General features: G+C 38.1%; 1 protein-coding gene across 1 annotated transcript in view; it reads left to right on the forward strand.

Annotated features, from left to right (window-relative positions):
* The first annotated feature begins 474 nt into the window (after positions 1-474).
* The window catches only part of lmf1 (lipase maturation factor 1), a 67,302-nt gene continuing 41,151 nt past the window's right edge, over positions 475-26,625 (forward strand). Inside the window, exons 1-2 of the mRNA XM_088936960.1 lie at positions 475-639; positions 23,210-23,275. Coding sequence (XP_088793086.1) covers positions 628-639; positions 23,210-23,275 — 78 coding nt within the window. The 5' untranslated portion in view covers positions 475-627. The remainder of the gene's footprint in view (positions 640-23,209; positions 23,276-26,625) is intronic.

A 26,625-nucleotide genomic window follows, 5' to 3' on the forward strand; every position in this document is an offset into this window, starting at 1 on the left:
CTAATCCCAAAGACGGACAAATGCCACCACTAGCTAATGCTGGATATTCAGTCCAACCTGAACTCAAAACTAACATCTTATGTAGGCAGATACTGGCTTTTGAAGGAAAACTAACATGGTGATATGTATTGTACGCTGTATTATGAACAGTGCTTGTGTTGAAGTTTCTCTCTGAGCAGCACTATGTCTTGCATAAATGATGCACAAATATGAGTCTTATCCTTATGGTGGGCTGTTAAGATGGTAAGGGGCCATATTAGCTTTTAAGACAGTGTTATGATGGTGTTTTTTCTTTGGTACACTGATATCTTTTACCTTTAGGACCAAACTGATTTAAGATTATTTATCCTCGATACTGTGTTTGTTTCAGAAACAAAAATGTTCTGGGGATGAGATGGGGGGGGGGTGCTAAATCCAAGCTGATCCTGTCTAAAGGTCTTCCAAAGGCATTCATTCAAGTTGCTACAGCAATTGTATTTTTCATTTCCAGGTTGGGAGAGTCAGTTACTTGAAACGGGATTCCTGGGTATTTTCTTGTGCCCGCTGTGGAGCCTACAGCAAGTGCCCCATGACAGCCCACCCTCCCGTATTGTCATATGGGCCTTTCGGTGGCTTGTATTTCGCATCATGCTTGGAGCGGTGAGTAGCTGCCTCTTGGGCGTACCGACCTGGGAGGACGTCAGATTGGGACTGGGCCGTCGGAGCTGTGATGAGATGCCAGACGTCAGCTGAGTTCTTGAAGTTCACAGAGACCTGGTCAGACTCAGGGCTGAGTCAGTTTTGATCCAAAAAAACAATCAAACTTTGTGGCTAGATCAGCGAGGGATAATATGAGTTTAAATTTCCGATTGTATCTGTAATACATGAGGCACCGCTAAGAAAAAAGAAAGAGAACAAATGCAGATGGGAGTCAAGAAGAAAGGCGCCTGTAAGGAGCTGTTGTTAGTAATTCTGTGCTAAGAATGATTCTGGTTTTTAAAATTGAAAGTTACAAAAGGGTAGTAAAGAATGTCATTAAAAATTTAATGTTGATGATGAAGGAAATCGCGTGACTTGAAAGACGTGGCTTTCCGGTCATTATAAAAGACTGCAAAATACTGTCTACCCTTAGTATTTCATGGCAGGATTGCTGTGCAATTACAGTACCTATTTCCTCTACTGTTTCTAAAATGTAAAATGTACAGCGTAGGGGAGCTTCAATTAATGAAGTGACGAGAGAGGAAATCAGATAAGGATATTGGCCAAGTCCTCACCGATCCTGAACTTTTACATTTGTGTTCTTGTATGAAGTTTAAATTCTCATCCAGCTGGGGTTTCTCTTCATGGAGTTGCTTCTCTGTTTTTCATAATCATGTGACACAACTGAAACAAAGAAGCAACCTGTTTGAGACATTAACTGTAGGTGTGAAGGACTTGCAGTGAGCTGCAAGCTGTGTGCTTCCAAGATAGAGCTGGAACTAAGTGAGGGTGAACAGTATTAGGTATCCGTTTCTCAAGGTATTGCACAGTATTTCTTTGTGTGATGTTTATTTGGTAATTCCTAAAAAATAATTTGTGATCGGCTTTGGTGCGAGGGGGGTTACCCTGCTATGAATTTGTAGCTTTGATCAAAGAAGCGTTGTTAATTAAATGGCAGTTCTGCTTTTCATGAAACAAATTGATTCACTCCATTTCGCACCAAGTAGAAGCTATTGATTTGTTTACCTCTTGGGCATTTCATTTATCTGTGGTGAGCAAATGAAAATGAAATACTGCACCAGCCTTGTGGCACACACTGAGCTAAAAACATATGCGGACGACAACTTGAGTCAGTCCGTTTTATGTCTTGTTACTTGATTAAGTTGAAGCAGAGATGAAAAAAAAGTCACTTGTTACTAATTGACGGCTCCGCAAAGCTGCTTTCCATATGGATTCATCCATCCCACATATGCCTTTCAAAAAATATTCCCACTACTGGAGACCTAATTGGCCTAAGAGGGAGTTATTTTCTGTCGCCAGAGGGAATGTCTGCCAGGAACTTACCAGTGTCTCTAAAATCAGTAAAAGATGTTGAAATATAAAAGTTACTCATCTGTATAATACAGCTTGTGTATCATAGCCAGCAGGGAATACCCAGGGAGACTGACCTGCCTTCTCATTATAGGTTCAGTAAAGAAGATATCTTGCAGAGGGCGTCCGAGCACCTCGTTTTGAGACCCCTTCACTCTTTGCACATGTCCTTTCGACGTTATTTTACCCAGGCGTCATCTCCTCTCCCAGACTGAGCTCGTTTAGCAAGGGGTTTTTAAACTTTTGGTTCTTCCAGCAACGGAAGAATCTGGAATTCTGCTAAAACGTGTTAACGCTTTGAGATCCGAATCAAGCCAGGGAGGGATATCGGCTCAGGAAATCCCCAGATAAATCCCAAAAGCGTGTCTTCAGGGAATCCTCTAAGAGATTGAATTGATATGTGGAGGGCTTCATCGGCGACTGCTGAGCCTTTCGAGCCCTCTGAGCTTCCGAGAAATACATTTTTTTTGTAGCCATCCGCTTGTCATTTTTCCACGCACAGTAGCTGCCTGTGTGCAATTCTCTTTGTTGGTACTTTATTTTTTATTTTACTGTTCCAAACCGAGATCTACATTTTATCATACAAAAAAAAAGCTAGACAGATTGTCTGTTGTTTTTTTTTATGGTTTCTAAGGCTGGGACTCCAACTTTGTTCTGTTGTCAGCCAAACAGGGTTTCTACATTGCCCTCTGTGTTTTTTCAATTAAGGCTATATGGGGCTTGGATAACATAGTGTACATTTATTAATGCAGGTGCCAAGAATACAGTTTTTCTGAAGTGCTTACAACTATAAAAACCAAAGTTTATTTCCTTAAGATTCAAAGCAATTAGCATACATGTAACAAAAAGGTATTAAGTACAGTATTTAAACACTAAGGACTAAAAACAAAAAACAAAACAGGCAACTACTGGCAGTGTGATTTGCTTAATGAAGTGTAGTGTTGTAATTTTCATATTCTCTGCTGGATGTTTACTCTGTATTTTCAGTATGTGGTAAGACATTGGCTTGAATTAGTTAAGTTATCAGATGAAAAAAACATGTATTCTGTCACTTTATGCATTCTGTGTGGTGTGGATATTCAATGTGCCATTCTGTTTCAGTTTTAAAAATATAGAATAAACTGCACTGAACAGATATATTAGAAACGCACACATTTGCAAGGTTTTATTCATAATTGTCTGATAAAAATCCTAATGTTACAATTTTATAATAGAACCCTATAAAGTCCCCCATTGGTGTTTTTTAGCTGTTATTTTCATATTCCGGTCCGTCAGGTGACCCTCAATCTGCATTTACATGTTTCATGAGTGTGATTTTGCACAGCAAATGTTAAGTAAAAAAATGAATTAGGTCATGGGGAGTTTGCATTTTTTAGACTCCTGACTAATATGTATGGAACAAATGTTAGAATAACCTACAGCAAATGTTAGTCTTTTATAGGTTATCACAATGATACATTATTATATAACAATGGATAATCTGCCTTTACAGATTCCCTTGTTTCTATTTATTTATTTTTTAATCTAAGGAGAAATAGATTGTTATGTGCTTTCAGTTGCTGTATGAAGAAGATGAGTAACACAGTGATGACGGATGTCTTGGACATCTGCCCATTTTGGATAAATTGCTGAGGACGAAAGGTGCATTGTGTCAGTATGTGAGTTACGTCTTTCGGTACTATTACTTCTTCAGTGTAGTAATATAAAATAACTTATAGTGTGTGATGAAAAAGCTTTTTTTGTATTCAGATCCACAGAGAGGCAGGATCATCCAGAGATGTCTGACTATAACAGCGCTCGTTTGGTTTTGTCTGCGGTCCAAAGCCTTAGACAGCATGCAGCGCTCTCAATAATGAAATTCCCATCTGAATATTTGTGTCTGTCGCGGGGGAGGGATGAGATGTTTGGCTTTGTTCAGACCTTGCATGGTGAAAATTTCAGTCTTTGCCTTTTCTGGATTTTGGTTTCTTTTCTGAATACCTGAATCTAAAAAAAACAGTGGAGGAAGCAAAAACAAAATAAGTCGAGGGACATGCAAAGTATTTTGAGATCAGCACACGGATGGAAGTTTGCGTGTTGGCATTTCATTCAGTGCGTAATCCTTCCTTGTTGGAGTCAGTCAAAGACAGATGATCAAAGGCTGGACTCCAGTGTCCCGTCTTCTGACCGTGACGGAGCACCTGTTCTGGAGTAAGGCTGGGGTAATTGCATTAATCCACAGAGAGGGCTGTTATTTGTGTTGAGTGATGCAGTGAGGCTATCCCATGGGTAACGAGGAACATACGCAAAGACAGCAGGCATTATGTTTTTAATGAAGACGGAAGACCCTTAATATCTCCCTGAGCCGATGTCTCTCACACTTCCTTTTGTTTAAATGGATTTTGGCTGCACCTCTGGTGCTTTTCCCTGTAATTTCACTTCTTTCATTTGTTCGGGTGTTTGATGGTGCTTTGAATATCTTTCTTTGTGCTGACTTCCTGTTACAGCGGCGATAGCCGGGTGGAAGGTTTCTGCACAGAGATTACCAGCAGGTGGAAAGGAAAACCTTGTTCCGAACTCCCTTCAGGTCAGCTCTTAGCGGTTTAGTTAGGTTTGCGCCCTCTGATTGCAGTGCACATGGAGGTTTTTCGATTCCATAAGCCATTTATACTATGCTTATCAAACTTCTTGTCTGATACACACCTCCCCAAGGCCAGACAGGATCTTGCCAATTGAACTCGGGGAAACCAGGTGTCATTCAGAAACAATTGGTGTAACTCTTCCAACAGTTTCTCAAGACAGAGGTAATACCTATGGGCTGGAAAATTGCTAATGTAGTCCAAATCCAAAAGAAGGGTGCAAAAATGAAACAAATCATTCTAAACCAAAATTTCTGACTTTCATTGCATATAAGGTTGTGGAAACAATTATTAGTACTAAACTAAAGAGTCACTTACATGGAAATTATATCCTATTCAACAGGGATTTAGAAACATTCTTTGAATAAGCAACGACAATGGATACGTGCAGAACCTATCAAAAGATTTTTGATGAAGTTCGTCATTAGATGGCTTTTCAAATTACTGGTGGGAGTCTTTCAGGTAAACCTGTTTGGACTGAGATCTGGTTAACAGAAAATGTGTGGAAACTGGCTTCTTTCATGAAATGGCTGGATGAGATGCTTGATTACATTGGCTACATACACAAGCCAAACAGATAAGAAGAAAATGCTCACATTAGGGTGATGTGTTCGGTGAATTACCACAAGCATCTGTACTGGGACCAATGATCTTCCTAATCGGTGAGCGTACTGTGTGCGCTATGGCTGCTGTCGCATCATCCAGGTGGGGCTGCACATTGGTGGTGGAGGGGAGTCCCCATTATATAACTGTAAGGAATTATAATATACCCTCATCTTGCAAAAGTTTTCAGTTCCTCAATATTTGCAAGAAAGGCATGCATTATTTCTTGAAATTAAGGAAAGTTCTTTGAGAAGGCTTATTTTAATGAGAAGAGATATTTGTTTAATCCGTTCTGAAGAAGGCTGTCACTTAATTATCTACAACATTAAGGATCCCTTTCCCCACTCCGTCTTTCATAAATTTAATAATTACTCGCATCATATACCTCATTTAGCATGATTCATTGTTTCACATGGAACATTAAGATTCCATAGAAATGTAGTCATGTTTGCGAAGGGTGGGGTAGTACTACAGTGGCTCTTCACAGGACCACACATCACATCAGGAAGTTTGGACTTCACATTCTCACTTTGCCACTTGTTTTTCTGATAATATTCTGGCTGTTTTATTCAGAAATGTCTCACACAAAACGGGGAAAAAATAGGAAAAACAAGGAGCACAGTATTGATCACAGTGAGATGCTGGTAATGATCACATCTTTTCCTTGCACTGATTTCAGTGTTTATTCCTGTCAGATATCCTCTAAACCTGTGTGCATCAAGCACAACTAGCTGTTCTCTGACAAAACTGCATTGGAAAGAGGTATCCAGAGTTAGCCACAGTTCTTAATATTTTCTTCAGCCATACCTTTCATGCTTATTTTGTTTAGATTATTGCTAACAAACATAAATTTTGTTCATCTGTGCATAATTTCTACTTGGCTTGGAAAATTTACATAGTTGCAAAACGTCTGGCTTGGTAAGCCATAACCAAGATGTAGGTTTTCAGGAAATTGAATCATGAAAAAATATCCGTAAAAAGCTGATTATGTACCATAAGGTCTTGAAGCTTTAAAAATGTTATAGTGAGCTACATTCGTCCGCATGCTGTGTTTTATTAAAGAAATCTTGCAAATCAGTAACAACAATTGTATCTTAAAGAGTCCAAGTTACTCTTAAAGGTTTTAAGAGCTAGGCGGCTTTTCTGACATATTGTGCTCAACTAAAAGGTTTAGCAGCCTGCAAAACATAATATTGTTTCAGATCCTGGCAACGAAACCTTAAATATGTCATAGAAAAAGCTGATATTGACCAAAACATTACAAATGTATTAAAAATGTCAAGTTAAGAAAAAAGTTAGACATATTATGTCTGCAAAAGTGTCCATATAACGGGTTTGTATTGATTACTTAAATATAGTGCTGAATTACAATTTGAAACATAAAGTTGCTGAACTAAATGCTAATGTTATTAGCCTGTTACAGATCCAACTGCTCTAAATAACTACAGATGGCTCAGTTGAATCACTCAAAACAACAACGAATGCTCAATTTTAACAAAACAAATTGAGACCACTACAGAGCATTCATTCAAATCATAGTCAAAAAGCAAAAGGATGGAAACAAAGGTAACATTTGAAGGTTTAAAAATTACTTAATGTTTTTTGCAAGGGTTTGCCTAAGAGTTGTAAGAGTTGTAAATAAACGCGTTAGTACCAAAACGAGCTTGTAAACCTGCACACCAGATGCTTATAACAGGTGCGTAGGAGACAAGTCACTCACTCTAACAAGTCCTCACACTGGTCTGTGCAAACCTCAGTTCATTTCATGAAAGCAAAAGGCTAAAGTTTCTGTCTTGAGATCTTTGTTAAAAACGAAACTTTTAAAAACTCAAGACATTTGGGATCTTTTGAGATTTTGCGAAACTAACAAAATTGGCAGTTTTTTTAAACCCAGCTGCATACACAAAGGCAATGAGATATTACAGCTTTATGAAAGTGCTTTAGAGTACTGAGAGTCTCTGAGTTGCTTTTGAGAGTAACAACTGTGATACTTCTATATTGTTAGTTTTTAGATGTTTAATGAAGTTTAACCAGCAATTGATTTGACATCCCACTTCAATTGAATAGTTCATTTTTTCTTACGAAAACAATGCAACAGGTTGCAAAGTATCACAAAGACCTTTCAGTATGTGTCGTTAAATCCCTGAAGCTAGTTTAATTTTTTAAAGTTTTAAAGAAGGGCACTAAATAGTTTAGTGATGTGGCCCACAGTGGGGCTCTGATTGAAGTGTTTACTGTTCTGTTGTGTTTGAGAAGTATTGCAAATGATCTTAGTCCATTGTTTTAGTCATTCCTGGGCATTGTTCGTCTTTTGCAGCGCAAGTACTGTCCAAAATAATGTCTGTTGCAAAATAATTTCTGTCAAATACCCTAGGCAGTTGTCAGCGTAACTTCAGTTTCTTATACCTTTTAGTCAAACCTGTTCAGCTTCTAAGAGGAATGGGCTCTTTTTTTCATGTGGAATCCTGAGAAAACCGCACAAATTTGTGGCTGACCACTGTATGCATAATATTCAATATCCTACCAGAAGAATACGTTTTTAATAAACTTCAAAGGGAGCAGTTGGGAGCACACAGCAGAACTGGAGACTTGTTTATTCTGACTTATCCAATTTCTTTTATATTGTGTTTCAGAACTTTACTAATTAAAATTGAACTAATGGAAGACATTTTGCACTGGATTACTTTTAAACAGTTTGTTAAATGGATTTCATTTGGATTTTTGTTTTTGTTTTTGACTGTGGATCATATTTCTTGCCTTTTCATAGTTTTTTTTTATGTGGGTTTGTTCATATTGCATTCCCAATGGCAGGCCCCGATTAAATATAGGAGCACATCTTTCAGAAAGTTCCCATTTTGTGTGCTTTTACTTTTTTTTATAAGATAAAAGATTTAAAATGTATGCTGTTTTGTACACATGTGTGACAGAAGAAAAACCAAAAACAACTTTCTAAACTATATTTAAAACTGTAGGACAGTGTTTGCTCGTCATCTGCGAAATATAATAAAAGCTTAAATTAATTCCCCCTGACAGAGTATGATAGCGACTACCCTAATGGTTTAACTGTTCTTTAATTCAGATGCAAGAAATTCCAGAATTTATTAATTCGTTGATTTTATTTTAAGTGGTAAATGACCTTATTTTGCATATTTGTTCAATCAGATCCAGTTCCAAATTAAGATGGGTTACTGCATCTAATTTTGAAGTGTGGTAAACATGAGTGTTTTGGCAAGTGACAAAAAGCCCATGAAATAAACCTTTTCTACTACAGTCTGAAAGACGGTGAACACGTTTTTCATTAGTAAAGTAGCATGAGTGCCAGTCTGTTATGCAGAAGACTTGGGTTTGATTCTCACATGGGGACATTGCATGTGAGATTACATGCAGTTTGTTCTGGGTTGTGGGTTCTGAATCCAGAACAAGCTAACTAGCTACATTGTGGAAGCTTATATCCTGCCTTGAATATAGACTAGATGGGTCTTGTTTGTCACCGTTCTTATGAGAGGCCAGTTGTGACATTCAAGGTTCAAGATCAGATGCATCAGACTTGTTGTTGTGTTTTTTTAAATAAAATGAACCTTATAGTTAAGCCTAGCTTAAATCTAAACTCTTACCTACCAAAAGCTGGAAAGTATACATTCTTTAAGTTTATATAGGGTTAAATGTAATCAAAGACTGGGTTCTAGATTTAAAATATGTGAATTTGAGTGGTAGAAGGGTTTTTACACAGCTAGGGTAAGCCTAAATCTAGTTCAGACACTATTATCGAAACACCTGTAATAGTGAACACCTGCCTTTAAACTTTTTGCTTGCTCATACTATGGCTTTGATTGCTAAACCAAATAGCCTCCCACCTTTGCATACCTTTCCAGTTATTGTTTTGAAACGCCTTTAGGCAAGTACAGGAGTGTGGAAATTTCGGTGTCTGCGTACCAGGAAATATACCGCAGAAAGTAACTCTTTCAAATTCGGCACAAAACTCATTGAAAATGAAAACCATAGTTCAAAATTTCTGTGAAGTGGGTTCAGGGTCTTTATCTATCTGGAAAATGACATTCTGCCCAAACAGCTTCCTCCCAGTTGGAATAGCATGATGCAGAGCTGTAGTAGTTATGCTGACCCACGATCGTTATCTGTGGAGGGTCAACACCACGATTCCCATGCTCTTCAGCCTCTGAGTTTGGGCTCTTTTTTCCCATGGCATATGAAATTAGTTGCAGGGGTGGCATAATAAAATACTCAGTAAAATTATCTTTCATTTGCTTATTTTTTTGAGAGTTATTCACGGCAGGGCATTATCTTGACTTAACGAGCCCAGCAAAATTCCAGTAGGTGTTTTTGACGTTAAAACCAATTTGGACACTCGCACTAGAATCTAAAGTAAGATATTGACCTACATACCTTCAATTAAAACAAGTCCGTTCTTTTTGCAGTTCTGAATCTGGATATCTTTAAGCATCCTCTCATTCTTTTTTTTCCCCTCTGTTGAGTTTGAAGTGGTGATTTTGTTTTTTTTATCATTAACAGTCCCGTTTTGTTATGACTGCAGCAACCTTGGCCGATTTGCATGTTAGATTAGAACATAATGTAATGTTGCTTCATGCAAACCACAGTTCGACTTTCTTCTTGGTTTCTAGCCCTTTGATTTAAGGTTTTTGTTTCTTGTAAGTTTCCTGTGTCTCGCAGAGGGGAAAACAACATTTGCAAGCTGTGGAAGTTGGGACTCCAGAACCTTCAACCACTTATGTGCTTTTTTCACTTTACAACATTCAAAAAGAAGGCAATGTGGACCAGTGGCTGCAGCCCCATCAGGAAAAAATTAGGCTTAAAAAAGGCAACATTTTCATTTTTCATGTCCTTAATTACATTAGGGAGAAACATATTGATCTCATTTAGTTTGAGTTTCCGATACTCAAGTGTTTTTCCAGCCAAGGCTTCTGGGAGAAGCAGCCAGGTGATGCTGTCAAGCCGAGTTTAAAGCACTGACTTTCTTTCTTTTTCCTCCCTGGAGTGCCGAGCTCTGTAAGAATGTATTTATGGCAGAGCAAACCGAACCCTCATTTAATAGACAACGCCTAATTGGATCCCAAATTGTACAGGTATTCGAGCTCTTTTATTAATTACTTTTGTGCTAAGACTTAAGAGCTTTCATATGGTTTACACTGTGATGAATTGCTGCCTCATGTTCTAGGCAGGACCTGAATGTTCTGGACTTCACTGCGTACTACTGCGTTGGCTCATTTGGTGGGGTTGTAGATACAGGATGAAGGTAAAATTCCTAAGCTTTTTGCGTGCAGAAATGATCACAGTTAGGCTGAAAATGTACTTCCTGGTGAATACGAATATGAATTAGTTATTTAATTGTTCTGGGGCAGAGAATACTCCAGATACCATCTTGGGTCAATCATTTGTGTAGATGGAAAAAATTCCAGTGTTCCTTTTCCCCCCCGTGGGCACAAAGGGAATTTGAAAGGGCAGCGTGTAACAGGGCTCATGCACTGAGGTAGTTACAGAGGTGATGCCACCCCCCATCTTAAATCTAGACGGTGTAACTCTGCTGTTGCGCAAGATGTTGCCCGTTTGTGGCATGATGGAGTTTCCCACTGGTTATGGAGTGGTGCTGTGTTGTTCTGGGCTCGCTAGCGACTGTGATTGATTGCATGTGGTGTGTGGGGTTCTCCTCTGTCCATGGAGTGGGAACCCACCTGGGATCGGATCCCTGTAGGAGCAGGGAGAGCTGCATGCGTTAGTTGCCTGAAGTCCAGGAGGTGTGAGCTTGTTAGGGCCGGCGTGTGAGATGTTCCATCATTGTGGGTTTTTTTTTTGTTTGTTACCTGTAGTTTCTGAAGAAACAAGTGTTTGCAACAGTAGGCCCTACGGTAGCTCTTTAGTCCAAAATGGAAGTCGACACCAGTGCCAGGAACTCTCCCAAGGAAAATTCTGTGCACACTTCAGCACTTCACTTCATCTTTCAGCCTGGATCCATTCTGACATATTTAAATCAGTGACCCCTGACCCTCCTGCTCATGGCTGTTAGCTTTTGCCAGAGTATATGATTCCCCACACTGGAGCGTTTTATTACAGCCAGTCAACCACACTAATGACTTCCTGAGAGAACATGTTGGCCCGAGCTACTCGATGATTGACTAACGACAAAGAAAATGGAAGTAGACAGTTTTCCACCATATAAGAGAATGTAAATAAGTCTCATATGTTCTGTCAAAAATGATGGGGTGTCGGTACGACGCGTGCCCATATACGACGGATGTGTGCATATGTTAGTGCTTTGGGTGAAGAAATATCCGATAGGTCAATTTGGCATTGCTGTTCTATGGGAAACAAGGACTTTAATACATGAGAATTAAATGTTTGTTAATGGACACAAACAATGTGCATGTAAGTCAAGGAAGTTAGTGGTTAACCATGCACACTATTTTCTAGTTAACATTAGTATATTTTTTCGCACAGTTACTATAACCACAGCTTACAGTGAATTTGGCCTTGGGGTAGTAGGTCTTGTGGGACAGTAGTCTACGGTTATAACGCTTCTGTTTCCTGATCTCCTGTAGCAATGATTTACGTTTGTAGGCTTAGTTTTTCATGCTGACGGACATGCTTCAGGGAAGGATCTTATCAGTCTGGATCACAAAAAAAACTGTGCATGTTTTTCAACCGAAATAGCTAACTGCCTAATTCCTAGTCAGTTGTGCAGGCAAAATAAATTCAGAAACAGATAAAAGAAGCACATCAGAGGGTCACTAGTGCCCAGGGAAGAGGGATAACCCAGAGTTAAGCTAATTGTAGTTCAGATACCCCTTAATAACTGAAAAGGATTATTAAAGGAATTAATAAACAAGTGACTGAAGGTTCATTGGGGCTGATAGTCATACATAGATAGATACATTTTCATATGTGAGATCACATTTTTTGCAGCACCTAATCATGAAAAGAGACCTAAGCAAAACATGGCCCATAAGTGCAATGAGCTTCCTTCATGAAACCAATCTTTTGCAGGATTCTACAGAGAATGAACTTCCAAGGTGTTGAAGAAGTTAAAAAGGGCCACGACATGGTAATGTGGTAATTTGGGGTCTGTATATAGCAGCATAAGTTATGCAAACAGTAGGTTGCTTATCCAGTATATGATAGGAGAGTGAGTTTGCTTATGTATCTTTTATAACATGGTGAATTGAAAATTCCCAATTGGTGGGGTAACTCACAGGCTGTAACTGCAACTCCTGCAGGTAGTCGCCTACAATGTGAATTTTGGATGGAAATACAACCTCTGGGAACTTGCATAATGTCTTATAGAGTAAATCATCTGCATTTTTTATCCTATGCCATTCTTTGAGGTCCCGATGTTAAAAAAGCTTCTTTAAATGAAGTCCATTTAAAAGAAGTGAGAAGGCATTTTGCCCATTGAGACTAATCGAGAATGATGAAAAAGTTCATCTGTAAAAATCTAATTCACTAACATAAAGCAATTACACAACCAATTGCTGATGTGAGCCATACAAGGAATAATTTCTAGCTTGAATGCTTGAGAGCAAAAACAGTACGATGCCACTTATAAATGTAGTCTTGATAATCTTAATTGAGTAATGCAGTTATCACGCATTCCTGACTTTCTACTGAACAGATGTTGGAATATTGCTGAGGTCTTGTTCTTCATGTGGAAGTTAAGTTTCAAAAACGCATTTAGATAAATCTTTTCGAGCAAAACATAAAAAGCTGTTTTCCCTAATCATGTAGTCAAAAATGAAGCTAAACTTTCGCTTAAATTGGTTTAGGTGAAGAAATATTTGATATTCATATCAAAATAATTCAGATATTTCATTTTGATCATTATACATTTTTTTATTTGATTGCACATTGCACAACATCACAACATGGGCATGCTAATCTTCACAAAAATTAAGTTATTAGTAAATGTTTACTATTCATTATAAACATATAAACTGACTCCATCAACATCTTGATGTTTTTGTAGAATTGTAAAATGATGCTGCTCTGAATTAATTTGACACATTCGAACAGTTACAGGTGTATTGTGACTGTGTGTTTCTGTGTCTTGAAAATGAGGGTAATCAAATGAAGCAATGCTGTTGATGGCTGTCATTAAATTGAGAGTGTAGCTGAAAGTGCTGTCTAAACAGGAAATTAAAAGTTTATAGTGAGATTTCGTTTCCTTTATCTTCGAAACTTCCATTGCCCTTTAATGGCAGTGTTGGCTGCAGTACTGTGCTTCCAGTTTGTGTTTCTTGATATTTTATATTTTTATTCCTTGTGCCAATTTTAGGGGAAACATTCTTTGTTTCTTTGTGTCACGTTTTCAGTAATTATTTTTCATCACATGACCCTCCTTTAAACCTCCTGTAAGCCAATTCAGTTTGACAAATGCAGCACCGAACTGATGACCAGTATCAAATCTGCTTTTGGTTCTGACCGAAAAGGGGTATAAGAGGAATAACTTGGGACACACACTCCCCGAATTGTGACCCACTGATGTTTTTCCCCAGATATTTTTATTTTTCCCTATATTTTTTAGTCTTGATTTTGGGTAATAATGGTATCCAGTATGTATCCAGTATGTGGTATGCTTATCCAGTATGTGAAAGGACAGCGAGTTTACCTATGTATCTTTTTACATAACCAGTGTAGATGGAATCGGTTTGTATGAGAGCCGCTACCTCTTTTGGATGGTTGATTTTATGGTTAGCAATGCTACTGTACTTCACAGATCCTGGATCCCGGATCCTGGGTTCGATTCAAAACCCAGTGACCAAAACGGAACCAAATAAGCAAGATAGACAAAATGGCATCCTCTCTTCTGCGGTCATTCTGATTGATCACTCATCGTCATTTACAGTCAAGAAAAATGGTTGAGGGTTGTCTGCGAATTTCTCAAAGTTACAGAACAGAGCGTAGATTTCTTCTGAGCTGGAGTCAAAAGTCCTGGAGACCCGACCTGAGCTGACCTGAGATTGTCCCAGCTTTTACACACAAGCAAACCGGAAGGTTTCAGTTCAGCCGCAGTGTTCATGTGGACAGGCTAGGTGGTCCACTGGCACAGAAAACCCATTGATGCTTGAAACACGCAACGTCTCTGCCAGTGATTTACTGTGTGTTCCCCCAAGCAATTATGTGACTGTTTTTTTTCCTGTCGAACTGTGGATTTGTCCCGTTATTCTCTGCATACATGTCCGTTCAGTTTGTGTCATTTTCCTTTCGGATTTTTTACACTTTTGACCATGAATCTTTAGTTTGTGACTGTGAATGAAAGTTTTTTTTTCTAGGATAGTAAAGCCAGGTACAACCATCATGCATGCTAATTGGAACCTGCTGGGGAGAAGCCTGATGCTCCCAGCAATGAGAACATAAGAACAGCTAAAACACGTGAGGGGTGCCATTTGGGCCGTATAACTCATTTGACTTTTAGACAAAAAACATTCTGAAGATGCATCCATTGCTTGAAAGAAGCCAAGATATCCCTTTGTGTAACAAAGAACCTTCTGTTCTCTGTTGGTTCCTAGTAGGATTCACTTGTGTCTTCTTCCTCTTCTTCATTTTCCCCACCCATAATCTTCTCTAATCAGGATTCAGTTCTTTCTGCCTGTCAAACTGGTGATATGTCAAGACAAAAATAACACAAAATCTCTAAATCTAATCTTCCTATTTTGGGCTCATCTGTGTAAGATAAGAGAAGAGATAAGATCACTTTATTAGCCACATACAATTTCTTACATTAGGAATTTGTCTTTTCGCTGACCCCAGCTTGCTCTCCATGAGACACACAGACAAGGAGAGAAGCATGGGGTCAGAGCACAGGGTCGGCCATTTATACGGCGCCCCTGGAGCAGTTGGGGTTAAGGGCCTTGCTCAGGGGCCCAATGGAGTAGGATTCCTCTGCTGGCCGCGGGATATGAACCGGCAACCTTCCAGCCACAGGTGCAGATCCTTAGCCACAGAGCCACCGCTCCGCCCGTGTATTGACAAGTTTGCCAACTATTCAAGAATTTAAATCATTTTTAGAAATCTAACACAGGTCCCTGAGGTACTCAACAACCAATTACATCACTTGAGTATTCACCCCTCATCTGTACTCTCTATTTCCTGTCCATTAACCTTTTATTAATTCATAGACATGTATTACATGGATGTGACGCTCACAAATCAGATATTGATAATTAAAGTATTTGAAGTGGCTGGGCTGACATGTTTTATCACTTCTCATTTTGCTTAGGAGGAGCTATGTGAATTTGGACCCTGAATTTTTAACAACCGGGGAAAAACTTGTTGTTTAGTATCACTTCAATTGCCAATTATGCAGAACAGGGTAGACGTTTTCAATTGAAAGCAGCATGTGTAAATTTCTTCTGTTGGATTCTGATGTTACTACTGGGACTGTGCTGAGCAGATCGTTTTCCAAAGGATGGTTTGAGAAACAGGATATGAATCACTGGGCCTGCTGTTTTATAAGACCAGCGATCAAATGCAAATTGTTCCTTTTCTGGTTTTCCTTGTAACTGTTCCTTCTCCTGCATTTGTGCATGGAGAGGTTAAACTAATATGGGCTGCAAGCTCTAAGTTGCAATGAATGAATACACATATTGCAATGAATGACAACACTAGATTTTTTTAAATTACCATTACATGTCAATATCATTATATATCTGCAAGAAAATCCCTACAACGTTCTATAAATATTTGAGGATTTCTGTCGTTGTATGAATTATATATTAACTTTAAAAACTCATCTCATGTCTGTTTTGTCCATTTACAGAAAGCCATACTGTAGATTTAAATAAAAATAAACGTATAAATTCTTTCAGAGCTTATTCTGGAATTTGTCGCCTCTTCCCATTGCGGAAATTCAATATTATATCTGTATATGTAATGTTCACATATGATACAAGTAATCTTATTTTTGTACTTTTTCAATACTTCACAATCCTGAATACACATGGAATTTCAGTGTCAGGAACATTTAGAAAAAGAAATATCTGTTTTTTTTATGGTTTGTAATCCTTTTGAGATACTTCTGTTTTTAATTCACTTTTAAAATAACACCCTACTTGCTTTAAACGTCTCTGTAAAATTCTGTGATATATACTATCAAAGCCAAATCATCTAATTTAATTAAAATTTCTGAAACATCTTAATTTTAAACTACAAGATATATTATGTGTTTTAAAAACACATCTTGATTGTTACAGTATACATCTGTCTCGTTCAACAGTAGTTATCTCTTACAAACAAATAAATGAGCTGGTTTTACCCACCTACACATTGGGTCAGATTTCACTATTTATTTCTCTTCGGGCACTTGACAAAAAAAGTAAAACAGTTTTGGCTAAATTTTGCTTGAATTGTTTTCCGTCTTTGGCTTCAGCCAAGCTGTCAAAAATTTCTAATTTAAACGATGTGGCCCAGAACATGTTGTCAGATAAAGCAGATGGGGTTCTTTGCAAGATTTCATTTTGCACAAAAAGACAAGATTAATAGAATGTCATTTGGAAAAACATGCATTCCGGTACTCCTTATTTGATTAGCTGTAATGTCATCAATGCAAGAATGTCCTCTGATAAATAGCAAAAATATCATGAATGGCTTATTCCCATCAGTGTATATGTCACCCATTTTGGAGAATATGGATCGTAATTATACTAATTTGTCTGATTGCATTAGCGTAGGATGAAGGGAAGACAAGGCCTCTTTCTTAACCAGGCTTCCCTCTTACGCAGTCTCCTCGCTTGTGACTCGGTGCTTGGCGTTGACGGGGGTGGAGGGGGCCACTGCCACATTCTGATCTTTGACCTCCCTCTGGCAGTCACTTCTTCACGATGGTCCCTTACTTCCATTCTTTTCATCCATCTCCCCCCCCGACACTTCTTGCCCTGTTTGTGGAAGCCTTGCGCATAATGCCCAGAGCTCTTCTTTTCAGCTTTCGCAGATAAAGCCACGTGAAGTCACACAGAGGCGAACCCAAGAACTCCAGGAACACTTAGCTGTGAGATTCGAAAATAGATGCTGCCGTACGTCTTGCATTCTTTTTGCGCTGTAAACGTTTCTCTGTGTGAGAGACTGAAAAGCTTAAAGGATACGGTTTTAAAAAAACGGGTAGTCTGTTTTACTGTAATTATTATTGTACAATATTAGCTGTAAATATACTAAGTATATATGCTAGTTTTGCCATAGATATTCCTAAATCTTTTCCTTTTAAAACATGTATATTTAATGGAACAAGTAAAGGTCTATTCCATGCTGAAAAGAGAAGAAAAGAAACCCATTTTGGCTGTGGAGCCTTATTCGGGTGTGCCGTGTACTCTATATTTAATGCCATGTGTAGATGGTAAGGTATTGGTGCAGATGTTCTTACTCAAGCAAAAAAGGTTCCTTATTTAGCTACCTTTGACGCCTCTGCCTAACAGCATTAAAAACACTGGAAGTTTATCACTAGGCCAATTTCCATTATTCATTTCAGACTGTGGCGTGACAACTTACCTCAGGCGTGAGATACTGTGATACATCAACAGTTCACCTGTTTAAAACAAACAGACACAATTTCACTTCTCTGTTTGAGTTGCACTCGACGTGTTAAAGGTTACGCTGGCACAAAGCCTATATTATTAAAGAAAAAACTATTCACACGAAGTTCCTCAGTAAATCCCAAATCTCAGACATGCTTTGATTACTTCTGTGCAGTGTTTAAATTTTAATTTTCAAATATGTTTTGATACGTCCTGGCCTTTAAACCGCTCAATTTCAGTTCAGCTTTATTTACACTGTTGCTGTTGTGCAGAGTTTTCAGGCAGCGTGAACCAACGTGTGGATGTGTACAAATTTAAAAAAGCCTTAAAAAGAGATTATTTTTTAACATTCCCCCATAAGGGAATAAACTACTAGACAACATATGAACAAAGGCCTTCATTTTCTTTTTTATCATTTTTTTTGAAGGAAATTAAAAAATTAGAGGATTATAAGTGATTTTGCTATTATGCATTATCGCTGCTTATTACCCAACCATGAAATGACTTAAGATATAATATGCTATATATATGCTATAAATATTGATATATTTATGTATATCATAATATACAGTATATATATATATGCTGTATACAGTATATGTATAATATAAATATGTATTAAATATTGCTATGCATGCTGTGATTATGCAATAAATTTGTAAAAATGGCAGTTAAGCATGCAAAGCTTTAATTCCTCACAAAGTAGATTCGTCATTAGCGCTGTACCATTATAATAGGCTCATTTTCTTCCAAAGTCATTAATTTAGGAATCTAGAAACTTTGATTCCCCTGTGGGTGTTGGGGTGCATAAATTCAATGCAGTTAACTGTTGCAGTTATTTTTGCCTGTTGTGGTTGTGGCATGTCTATACATTTCTGATTCTCAAGGAGATATGAATAGTATTTCACTGCTTTTCCCCTAAGGTCTTTGGCCTTCCTTTATCTCCTGTGCCCCAGTCAGCCTGCACTTTCGTTCTAAATCCGCTTTCTGTAGGAAAGAAAAAAAACACAGTGAAAGACAGCTTTGTTTCTTGATCGCTGCAGCAAAACGCATGAAAAAAATCATCAGAGGGAAATCTGACATCTGGAGTTTAAAAAATTAATGATATAGGATGAATATAATTATCTCTTCTCTTTTGAAAGATGTTTTGCATTTCCAAGAGTATAATATTAAATTATCATCTGAATCATTTTGCAACTTATTTTATCACTGGGAAAAGTTATGCAATCTCAGGTTTCATGAAGAGTTAATCCGATTATATGGATTAAAGTCAAATATATAACTGTCATTCCTGCGGCAAAAAAAAACCTTCCTCTTTTCCCACTAAAGAGAGAGAAATTGAATTATAGTTGGGGTAAGGCAGGCAACCTTTCATTTAAGCAGCTGTGTATTTGTAACACAAATGGGTTACGTAGAGGCTGTCCCGTCCATCCGTAATCTTTAAAATAATGACTTCAGTCTGCTCATTGTGTTACATATATTTTTGTGTAATTGCAAATGGGAATGTATGGTTTGTGTGTATGGATAGTCCATCCAAATATCTCTCCTGACTGTGCACATGCTCTGCAAATGTTTCCTGCTTCCACTCACAGGGGGCACATGATTGTCCTGCTTGTGCGCTGGCTCAGCACTGTCTTGTGAGCGCCGAAAACAAATGTCTTTGATTTACCTACAAATCGAAATCGGAACACAAAATCACACAGGCAGGGTGTGGTGAACACCAACCCGCGAACCGCAAAATGCAGCTTAAAAGTCATCTTAACACGTGTGTCTTTGAGAGATCGGTCACTAAGAGCATGAAGGTGTCCAGGTATAAAAGAAGCAAGTTTGAGAATTTATCATGGAGAGACATGGAGAAGTTGAGTAGTAGAGTTTACCCATTACGACCTTCCAGAGATCGAGTGAAGACGGAAGAGTTCATCTGAAGAGTTGAAGTGGATATAAAGTGATTGTACTACCTTCAAGGTTCAGTCTGAACAGTGGACTGTGCAGGCTTCTCCGAAAGGGGACCACCAGTTCATCGTGGAGCCCAGAGGGGTTCTGTCCACAAGTTCTGGATCAGTGTTAATGCGACGTGCCGACTTCAAGCTGCATTCTGTGGTTAATGGTAGGTTTTACACTTCAGGGGACTGCATAGGTGTTTGTGCCTTCGCTCATTTCAAGAAGAGTAAAATGGAGCACATTCCTGCCTTTGCTCACAATGATAAGATGTTCCATAGATAATTCCATGCTTGAGTCCTTAACATGAACAGTGTCTTTTAGTTAAAGTGTTGGTGAACTGGATGCGTTTCGCGTTCCTGTCCTTTTCAGTAAAATTTGCAAATTGGCAGCAGTGTCTGTTGTTGTGGCCACGGCTCTGAGTCTTGGCAAAATGACACAAAACCCATTTTGTAAAGTGTGTCCACGGCCTGTCTGGCATGCAACGGGAGGGCTTCGGAAGCTTTGCTCAGTTTAGGGAAGCTGAACTCTTTGTTAAATACCAAGCAGTTTTATCACTTTATATACAGTAATACTGCTCAGAAACATCAAACCACTCGGGCAAATAAGTTGAAGAAGACTGATAGAAAGCTAAGATGTAATCTCCAGTTGCTACTGCCCGGGGAGCAGGAAATTGTTTGAGCAAAGCACTTGTCTCAGATTCCGAGAAGGAGTCGGTTTTTCTCTGCTGGAGTTTGACACTGAGGGTAAACATGGTGTCGTACAGTTCACTGGTATTCCCCTCATTCCTTCAACATTGATGAGCTTCAGTGCGGTTTGTAGGAATGATGTACACCTTGAGCTCCCTCACCATCCTTGTCATTCTGAACATATTTCCACAGAAATCGCAGGCACCACACATCTTGCAGTGACAGAAGGTAGCTCCAACAATTTTGTAAGCCAAGATCAGGTGTCCATTATTACAGTGCCAGTGGAAAAAGGTTTGATGTGCCGTGATTTGAAACATCTGAAAGGATGGAATTGAATGGCACTAACATCTGGAAGCATCTAGGTTTTCAAATCAGGCACATACATCTTGAGGGGGGTCAGGAGCAAGCATGTCTGTATTGATTGCTTCACATTTTATACAACCACGTGACATTTTCCTAGCTATGTCCAAATATGGGAATACGATAGAGAACAATTTTCTTCCACAATCTGATGATCTGTAGAAATGGCTGTATCACGCCATGTGGTGAACATTGGCCACCTCAGCTGCTGTGCTTTTGTCAGAAATTAAGTTTGTTGGTCTAAAAAATTGCACATTTTTTTCACACTTGCTGCATCTTGTTATTTAATGTCCACCATGAGTAATTGGCAATCTTTCCTGGCTTCCCAAATTTTTGCCGGGTGCATCTTAGCTAATGTTAGGAATTTTTTTCCCCAAAAATGTAGCTTACATAGTTACCTCAGGATGTGTATTTCTGGAATGCAAGTTTGTATATCATACTGTATTTTAATGTATTGCTTTATTAAATTTCGTTTAGTAGGGAAAATAGGAACAAGAAGAAAAAACAAATCAAAAAACAAATTAAACATATACAGTATGTATTAGACATATCTAAATATATAACTTGTAGCAGTCCCAGAAAATAATACGTTTCAACATTATTTTTCTTACAAAATATTTTTACATTTCCAAATCAAGGCCTAGTTAGAATTTCAGAGCCATTTTCAGTTAAAAAAATAAATTAATTGCTGGTTTTCTACGCAGCAGAAACATCAAGAGAAAGTACATCAAGAGAAAATGTATATTATGGGGGAAAATGTCACTGTGTGTGTTGGTGTATTTTATAAGTATGCTGTATGTATGTGATGTTTTTCATGCAAATGGACAGGTTCCTGTACACACAAACAAATGACAAAACCTTGAGATCTAATCCAGAGAAACTGTCAGAATGGACACTAAATTCTACTTTGGTTGTAAAATCAAAATAAACATTTTTGCAGCCCAAAGCTCTTCCTTCTGGTGTTTTGCACTGCTAACGCCAATATTACTTTTGAAATGCAACAAAGTGATCTTATCACACAGTACCCCCCTATGTTCCTTGTTTGTATTTCACATTGACAGTTTTGTATATATGTATAGTTTTCGCTTGGTTTCTTTCAGGTAGCGTATTTCAGTAATGTGCAGTCAACCCAATTTGTTGCTGTACTCTATGTATTTTCAATTTTGCAAAATACTTCAGTGACTGAAACAGATCTGGATCGGAGAATTCTGGCTCAATCATTCTGAATCTTTTCATCTTCCAATCAGTGCAAATTAGAAATTGAAACCATGGCAAAAGAAGTTCTAGTCATTTCACCAACCCACTCCGATCTGTTCAAGATGGTGAGATAAACAGTATCAGGGCAGCACTGAGATCCAGTAGGACAAAAATGAGAGGAAAAAAAGAGTCGGCAGTAAATTGTTTCTAACCCTTACAAGAGCTGTTTTAGTACTTCAAATTAATTGGAATGTAGACTGAAATAGCTCATCCAACTTATTTGCAACTAGGAACTGAGTAGCAATAGCATGCTATAGAATCTGTGCCAAAATGTTAAACTAGATATCGGCTGATAATTAATGAGCAGGTTTTTTTAAAAGGATAATAACTGCAGACTGAGAATAAGAAATAGCTGTTTTGGGGCAGCACACTCTTCAACAGTGGAGTTCCTACCTAGATTTAAGAGTTGGCACATTGTGGGGAAAAATGGTATTAAGTGACACTGAAAAATAGATGTATAATTTTCTTAAATAGGCATATTACAGTATACTAAGGTCATGTTATAGTACATTATGTAATACTACAGGCAAAAGACTTATATCCAGGTTCGTTCTCGCTCAAACAGCTTTTGCATTGTTTTTTAGTGTTTGTTTTCCACAAGCATTTTGTTCCTGCCCACAGCACTTACACATTTTTTTTAAATGCCATTTATTTAAGATGATATGCAAATCTGAGCAACTGTTTCGCTGAACAGTGTGACCTGGTTTCCCCTCCGGACGTGCGGTTTAGAGACCAGTCAGAAAGAGAAAATACGCAGGCATTCGCACGACTATGAAAAGACCTGTGCCGAGAACTTGTAAGGATTCAGTTAGATCAGGAAAAGCAGTATGTTTTCAGTAGTGTTTTAGAGAGAACTGGGCTTTGCTCTCACATTGATATAAAAGGGCAAAGTATGGTCAGTTTTCCTATATACAGTATTTAAGGTTTAAAGGTAAATTTTTTCACTAGGGTTGGTCCAGCCTCATCGTCGGTTGCACAGTATCCCAGATTTATTATTCAAGCTACAGTGAACAGAGTGTAGAAACCATTTAACAGGGGGTTCACGTGTGTAGGTACTGTACTCCATGATACGGGGTTAGGGGAGTCTGCCACAATATGACAAATGACATTTTTAATGTCCATGTTTGACAAGCTCAGAAAACTAAAGGCTGTGCTTTTTCTGCAGGGGCTGATAAAATTACGAGGTGACCATTGCTGGAGGGACCTCACCTGTATGGACTATCATTATGAGGTAGGTGACCCTTCCCTAGTTTAGCTGGAGCTCCACATGATCACAAGGACTCACTGTCAGTGAATTGTTTGTTTTTTTTGTATCCGTGCATGATTTTAAATCTCCACATTTGTTTCAGATTCCCAGATATGTAAATGAACATTTGTGTTCCCACTGTTAATTGCATTTAATAGTAATTTTGTAATATGGTTCATCTCAGTGGCACGGTAACGGAGTGATTAGCTTTTTGATTAAAATAAAAGTGTTATTTCGTTTTACAAGCTCTGTGATTACTGGAATTGGGTAGTGTGTGCACTGATTATTGGGAACTGCCAAAAAGTTCTGCGCCAAAAAAGTCAAATGTGCTAAAAAGTGTCTCCTCCTCCCTCTGATCTCCACACATAAAAGGCCAATTGATCTCTGCTGATGAGATCAGCTCTGTGAAGCAGAACCACACTGCAACAAATGCTTGTTTGTGTTCTTGCTGCAGGCAGTGTCACACTGTGGATACCACTATAACAAGTCAGGGATGCTAGAGAGTTTCTTTCAGATCGATCTAAACTATAGGGTTTCATGTGTCGAGGAAAAAAAAAAATATTATGAAGTGATGATCAACTGAAAACCACTTCATTTGTTGAATATTTGCATGGCAAACAAATTAAAATAAAGGGGTTACTTGCACAAAATTAGCCTGATTTTCAAAGGTGGAACTGTAGGTCAAACAAGACTTAAGCAGTTTTATTGAAATAAATCGCAGGATTCCAAAGATGTGGATTGAGGAAGCTGCAGTTTTATGTATGGAAGAGCAAAAACAGAATTTCTCCTTTCTTCTTCTGCGTAGATAGACCTCTAGTGTTTTCCTTGGCCTTTTATATAGATGGAGAATACAGTATAAATGATATATTGCAAAAGAAAAAAAGCTTTGATTACCACCTGTGAACACAAGCTCATTTTACTTGTTGACATGGGATGGACATTGTTTAAAATGAATTGACCAGCCCGAAGAAAACAGATGGACACATTCTGAACCATTTTGCCGGCTAATTCAAAGAGATGTTCGTTCCATGGCAGCTGAAGTTAAGATACTACATTCATGTTCATAGATAAATTATTTCATGTTAAAATCTTGTTCAGTTCGGTGGTTGTGCACAGCGCAGTTACATTTCTTTTGATTCCATGTGTTCCAGTCGTCATTCAGGCCTTCAGATTTAACGGTGTCTTCAGTCAGAGGCTAAAGATTATGTTAAAGCTGAGTGGCTGGAAATAACATGGTTCCTCGTGCAATTCAGTTTGCTCTTGTAATGATTCCTACTTAGAAGCCATACTTCATATAATTTATCTTATATGATATATAATTAAACTGATCTGATCCCAAAGCCTCCTGAGAACATTTTCTGGTGAATCATAGAGATGGCTGGTGATTGAGTCACCTCCGTTCTGCTATAAGTGGTCGATCCTGTCGGGCCGTTGCATGACATAGACTCCTACAGTAATTCTGTTTTTCCATAGGGGCTGAAAGAAATTGATGACAATAGTCTGAAAACCAACAAATGTAGCGCTGTTTTGCAACAAGGGAACCTGGTTTGTGTCACTCATGATTTTAAAGTGGTTTATATAAATTCTGATACATCTTTCCAACCTACTTCAATTTGTTCCTAACAGAGAATCTACTAACAAACAAGATGATGGACCATATGGCCACCTCTTGTTTGTAACATTTTTTATGTTCTTACAATCATATAATTATGTGTCAGCATTTATTTAATATTAATGCCTAGGGAAAGTTTCAGACTGTCACATAAACGTCCAAGAAATTTATTGATAAAAACTGTTCCATACAGTCCTTTTAACATGTAGGTTTGTAGGGCTCTGTAGGGTATGTGGTCTCAAGGATTCTGAATTATATTTTTACCAAACAAACCTGCCATATTGTGTTGTGCTCCTCATTAAACATTGTCCTTTAAGGAGCTTCATAATGAGGTTCTAGGATGTTTTCAAATTTTCTTACATAAGCAAGGAGACACGTGATTCTGGCCAAATGACGTCTTAGTAGATGACAGCTCTTCCATGAAACATGAGGCGTACGAGCTTGCCAGAACATTATTATTGTTCAAATCTGATTCAAAAAAGGTAAACTTAATCTGCTTTAAGTTTCTGAGAAGAAAGAAGCTGTATGTCCACGTGATTGATCACACTGCTGTTGGTTAGACGGCGCTGTGATGATTCAAATTTGTTTCTCAGATTTGAAAATTGCAAATGACAAAACTGTATTCAGGCTGGCCCGGGCAAAGAAAATAAAGATCTGATGATAACCTCCCTCAAATACAGGCTATATATAATGTTTAAAAAACGTGTTTTTTCCTGATTGTCCTGAATTGCAGCTTATTCAATTATACTGGGACCTTTGCCAGCTTGCAAGTTTTATTCTTTCTAATATGATATTTTTAATAGGGTTAAATCATTATGGAGAAGTTGCGGAATATAGTGCTCATGCCTACTCATAAAAGGATTTACTGTAGTGTTCCAATTGGCAGATTGGGTTTCCTAAATTCCCGTTTATGTAATTATATCAAGACCTGACTTTTATCTGATTGAATTTATTACCACTAACTCTGACCATATAAGGTAAATAACTGAGCTGTGTGAAGCGCTGATTCAACATGCGACACTGGTTTTTCCTGTGTCTATCCACAATTGTTTTTTTGCACAGAAACCTTGCCTAATAGATTGTAGCTTTGCACCATCACATCTGAGCCAAACACATCTGGCAGCTGGTAACTGGACCTTCATCCAACATACTATTTACAAAGTCTTCCCGAATACTTACACAGAATGATTCTGCATGTGTCCAGGCAAGTCGATGAATCGATGCAGGATCCTTGGATCTTTGTATTTCTGCGATCGAAGAATGTGTTGCCTTTTTACCGAGCGCAGTGACTTTTAAAATCATGAGGAATTGCTAGTTCCCCAGCTGTCGATTTAGGTTTTCTTTTTGTTTTCTGTTATTTCTATTTTGTTTTCTAATCGTACGTACAGTACGTCTAGGATTCTTTTTTTTCCTCTGTAGCTCACAAACCAGCTTGATGTAACCAGGTGTCAGGTGCAATAATATTTGCTTTCTACAGGATGGAATTAACAACGGAAAGATCAAACTTAAGCAAGCCTAAAAACAAAAGCAACAAGCAACTTGTCTCACTTTTATCAAAAAGGCTATGTTTATTAGTATTCTAGTGGCTAATTATTTGTCACTCATTGAAAGACTATTGGATTAAATATCATTATAATCATATTGTTTGCATTATTAACTATCTCAGTTATTTGACCTTGACAAATTTTAGTTAGTAGTATATAAATCATGTACATATAGAATT

This window comes from Atractosteus spatula, chromosome 18, assembly GCF_055471065.1.
Source record: "Atractosteus spatula isolate fAtrSpa1 chromosome 18, fAtrSpa1.hap1, whole genome shotgun sequence".
Classification (NCBI taxonomy): domain Eukaryota; kingdom Metazoa; phylum Chordata; class Actinopteri; order Semionotiformes; family Lepisosteidae; genus Atractosteus; species Atractosteus spatula.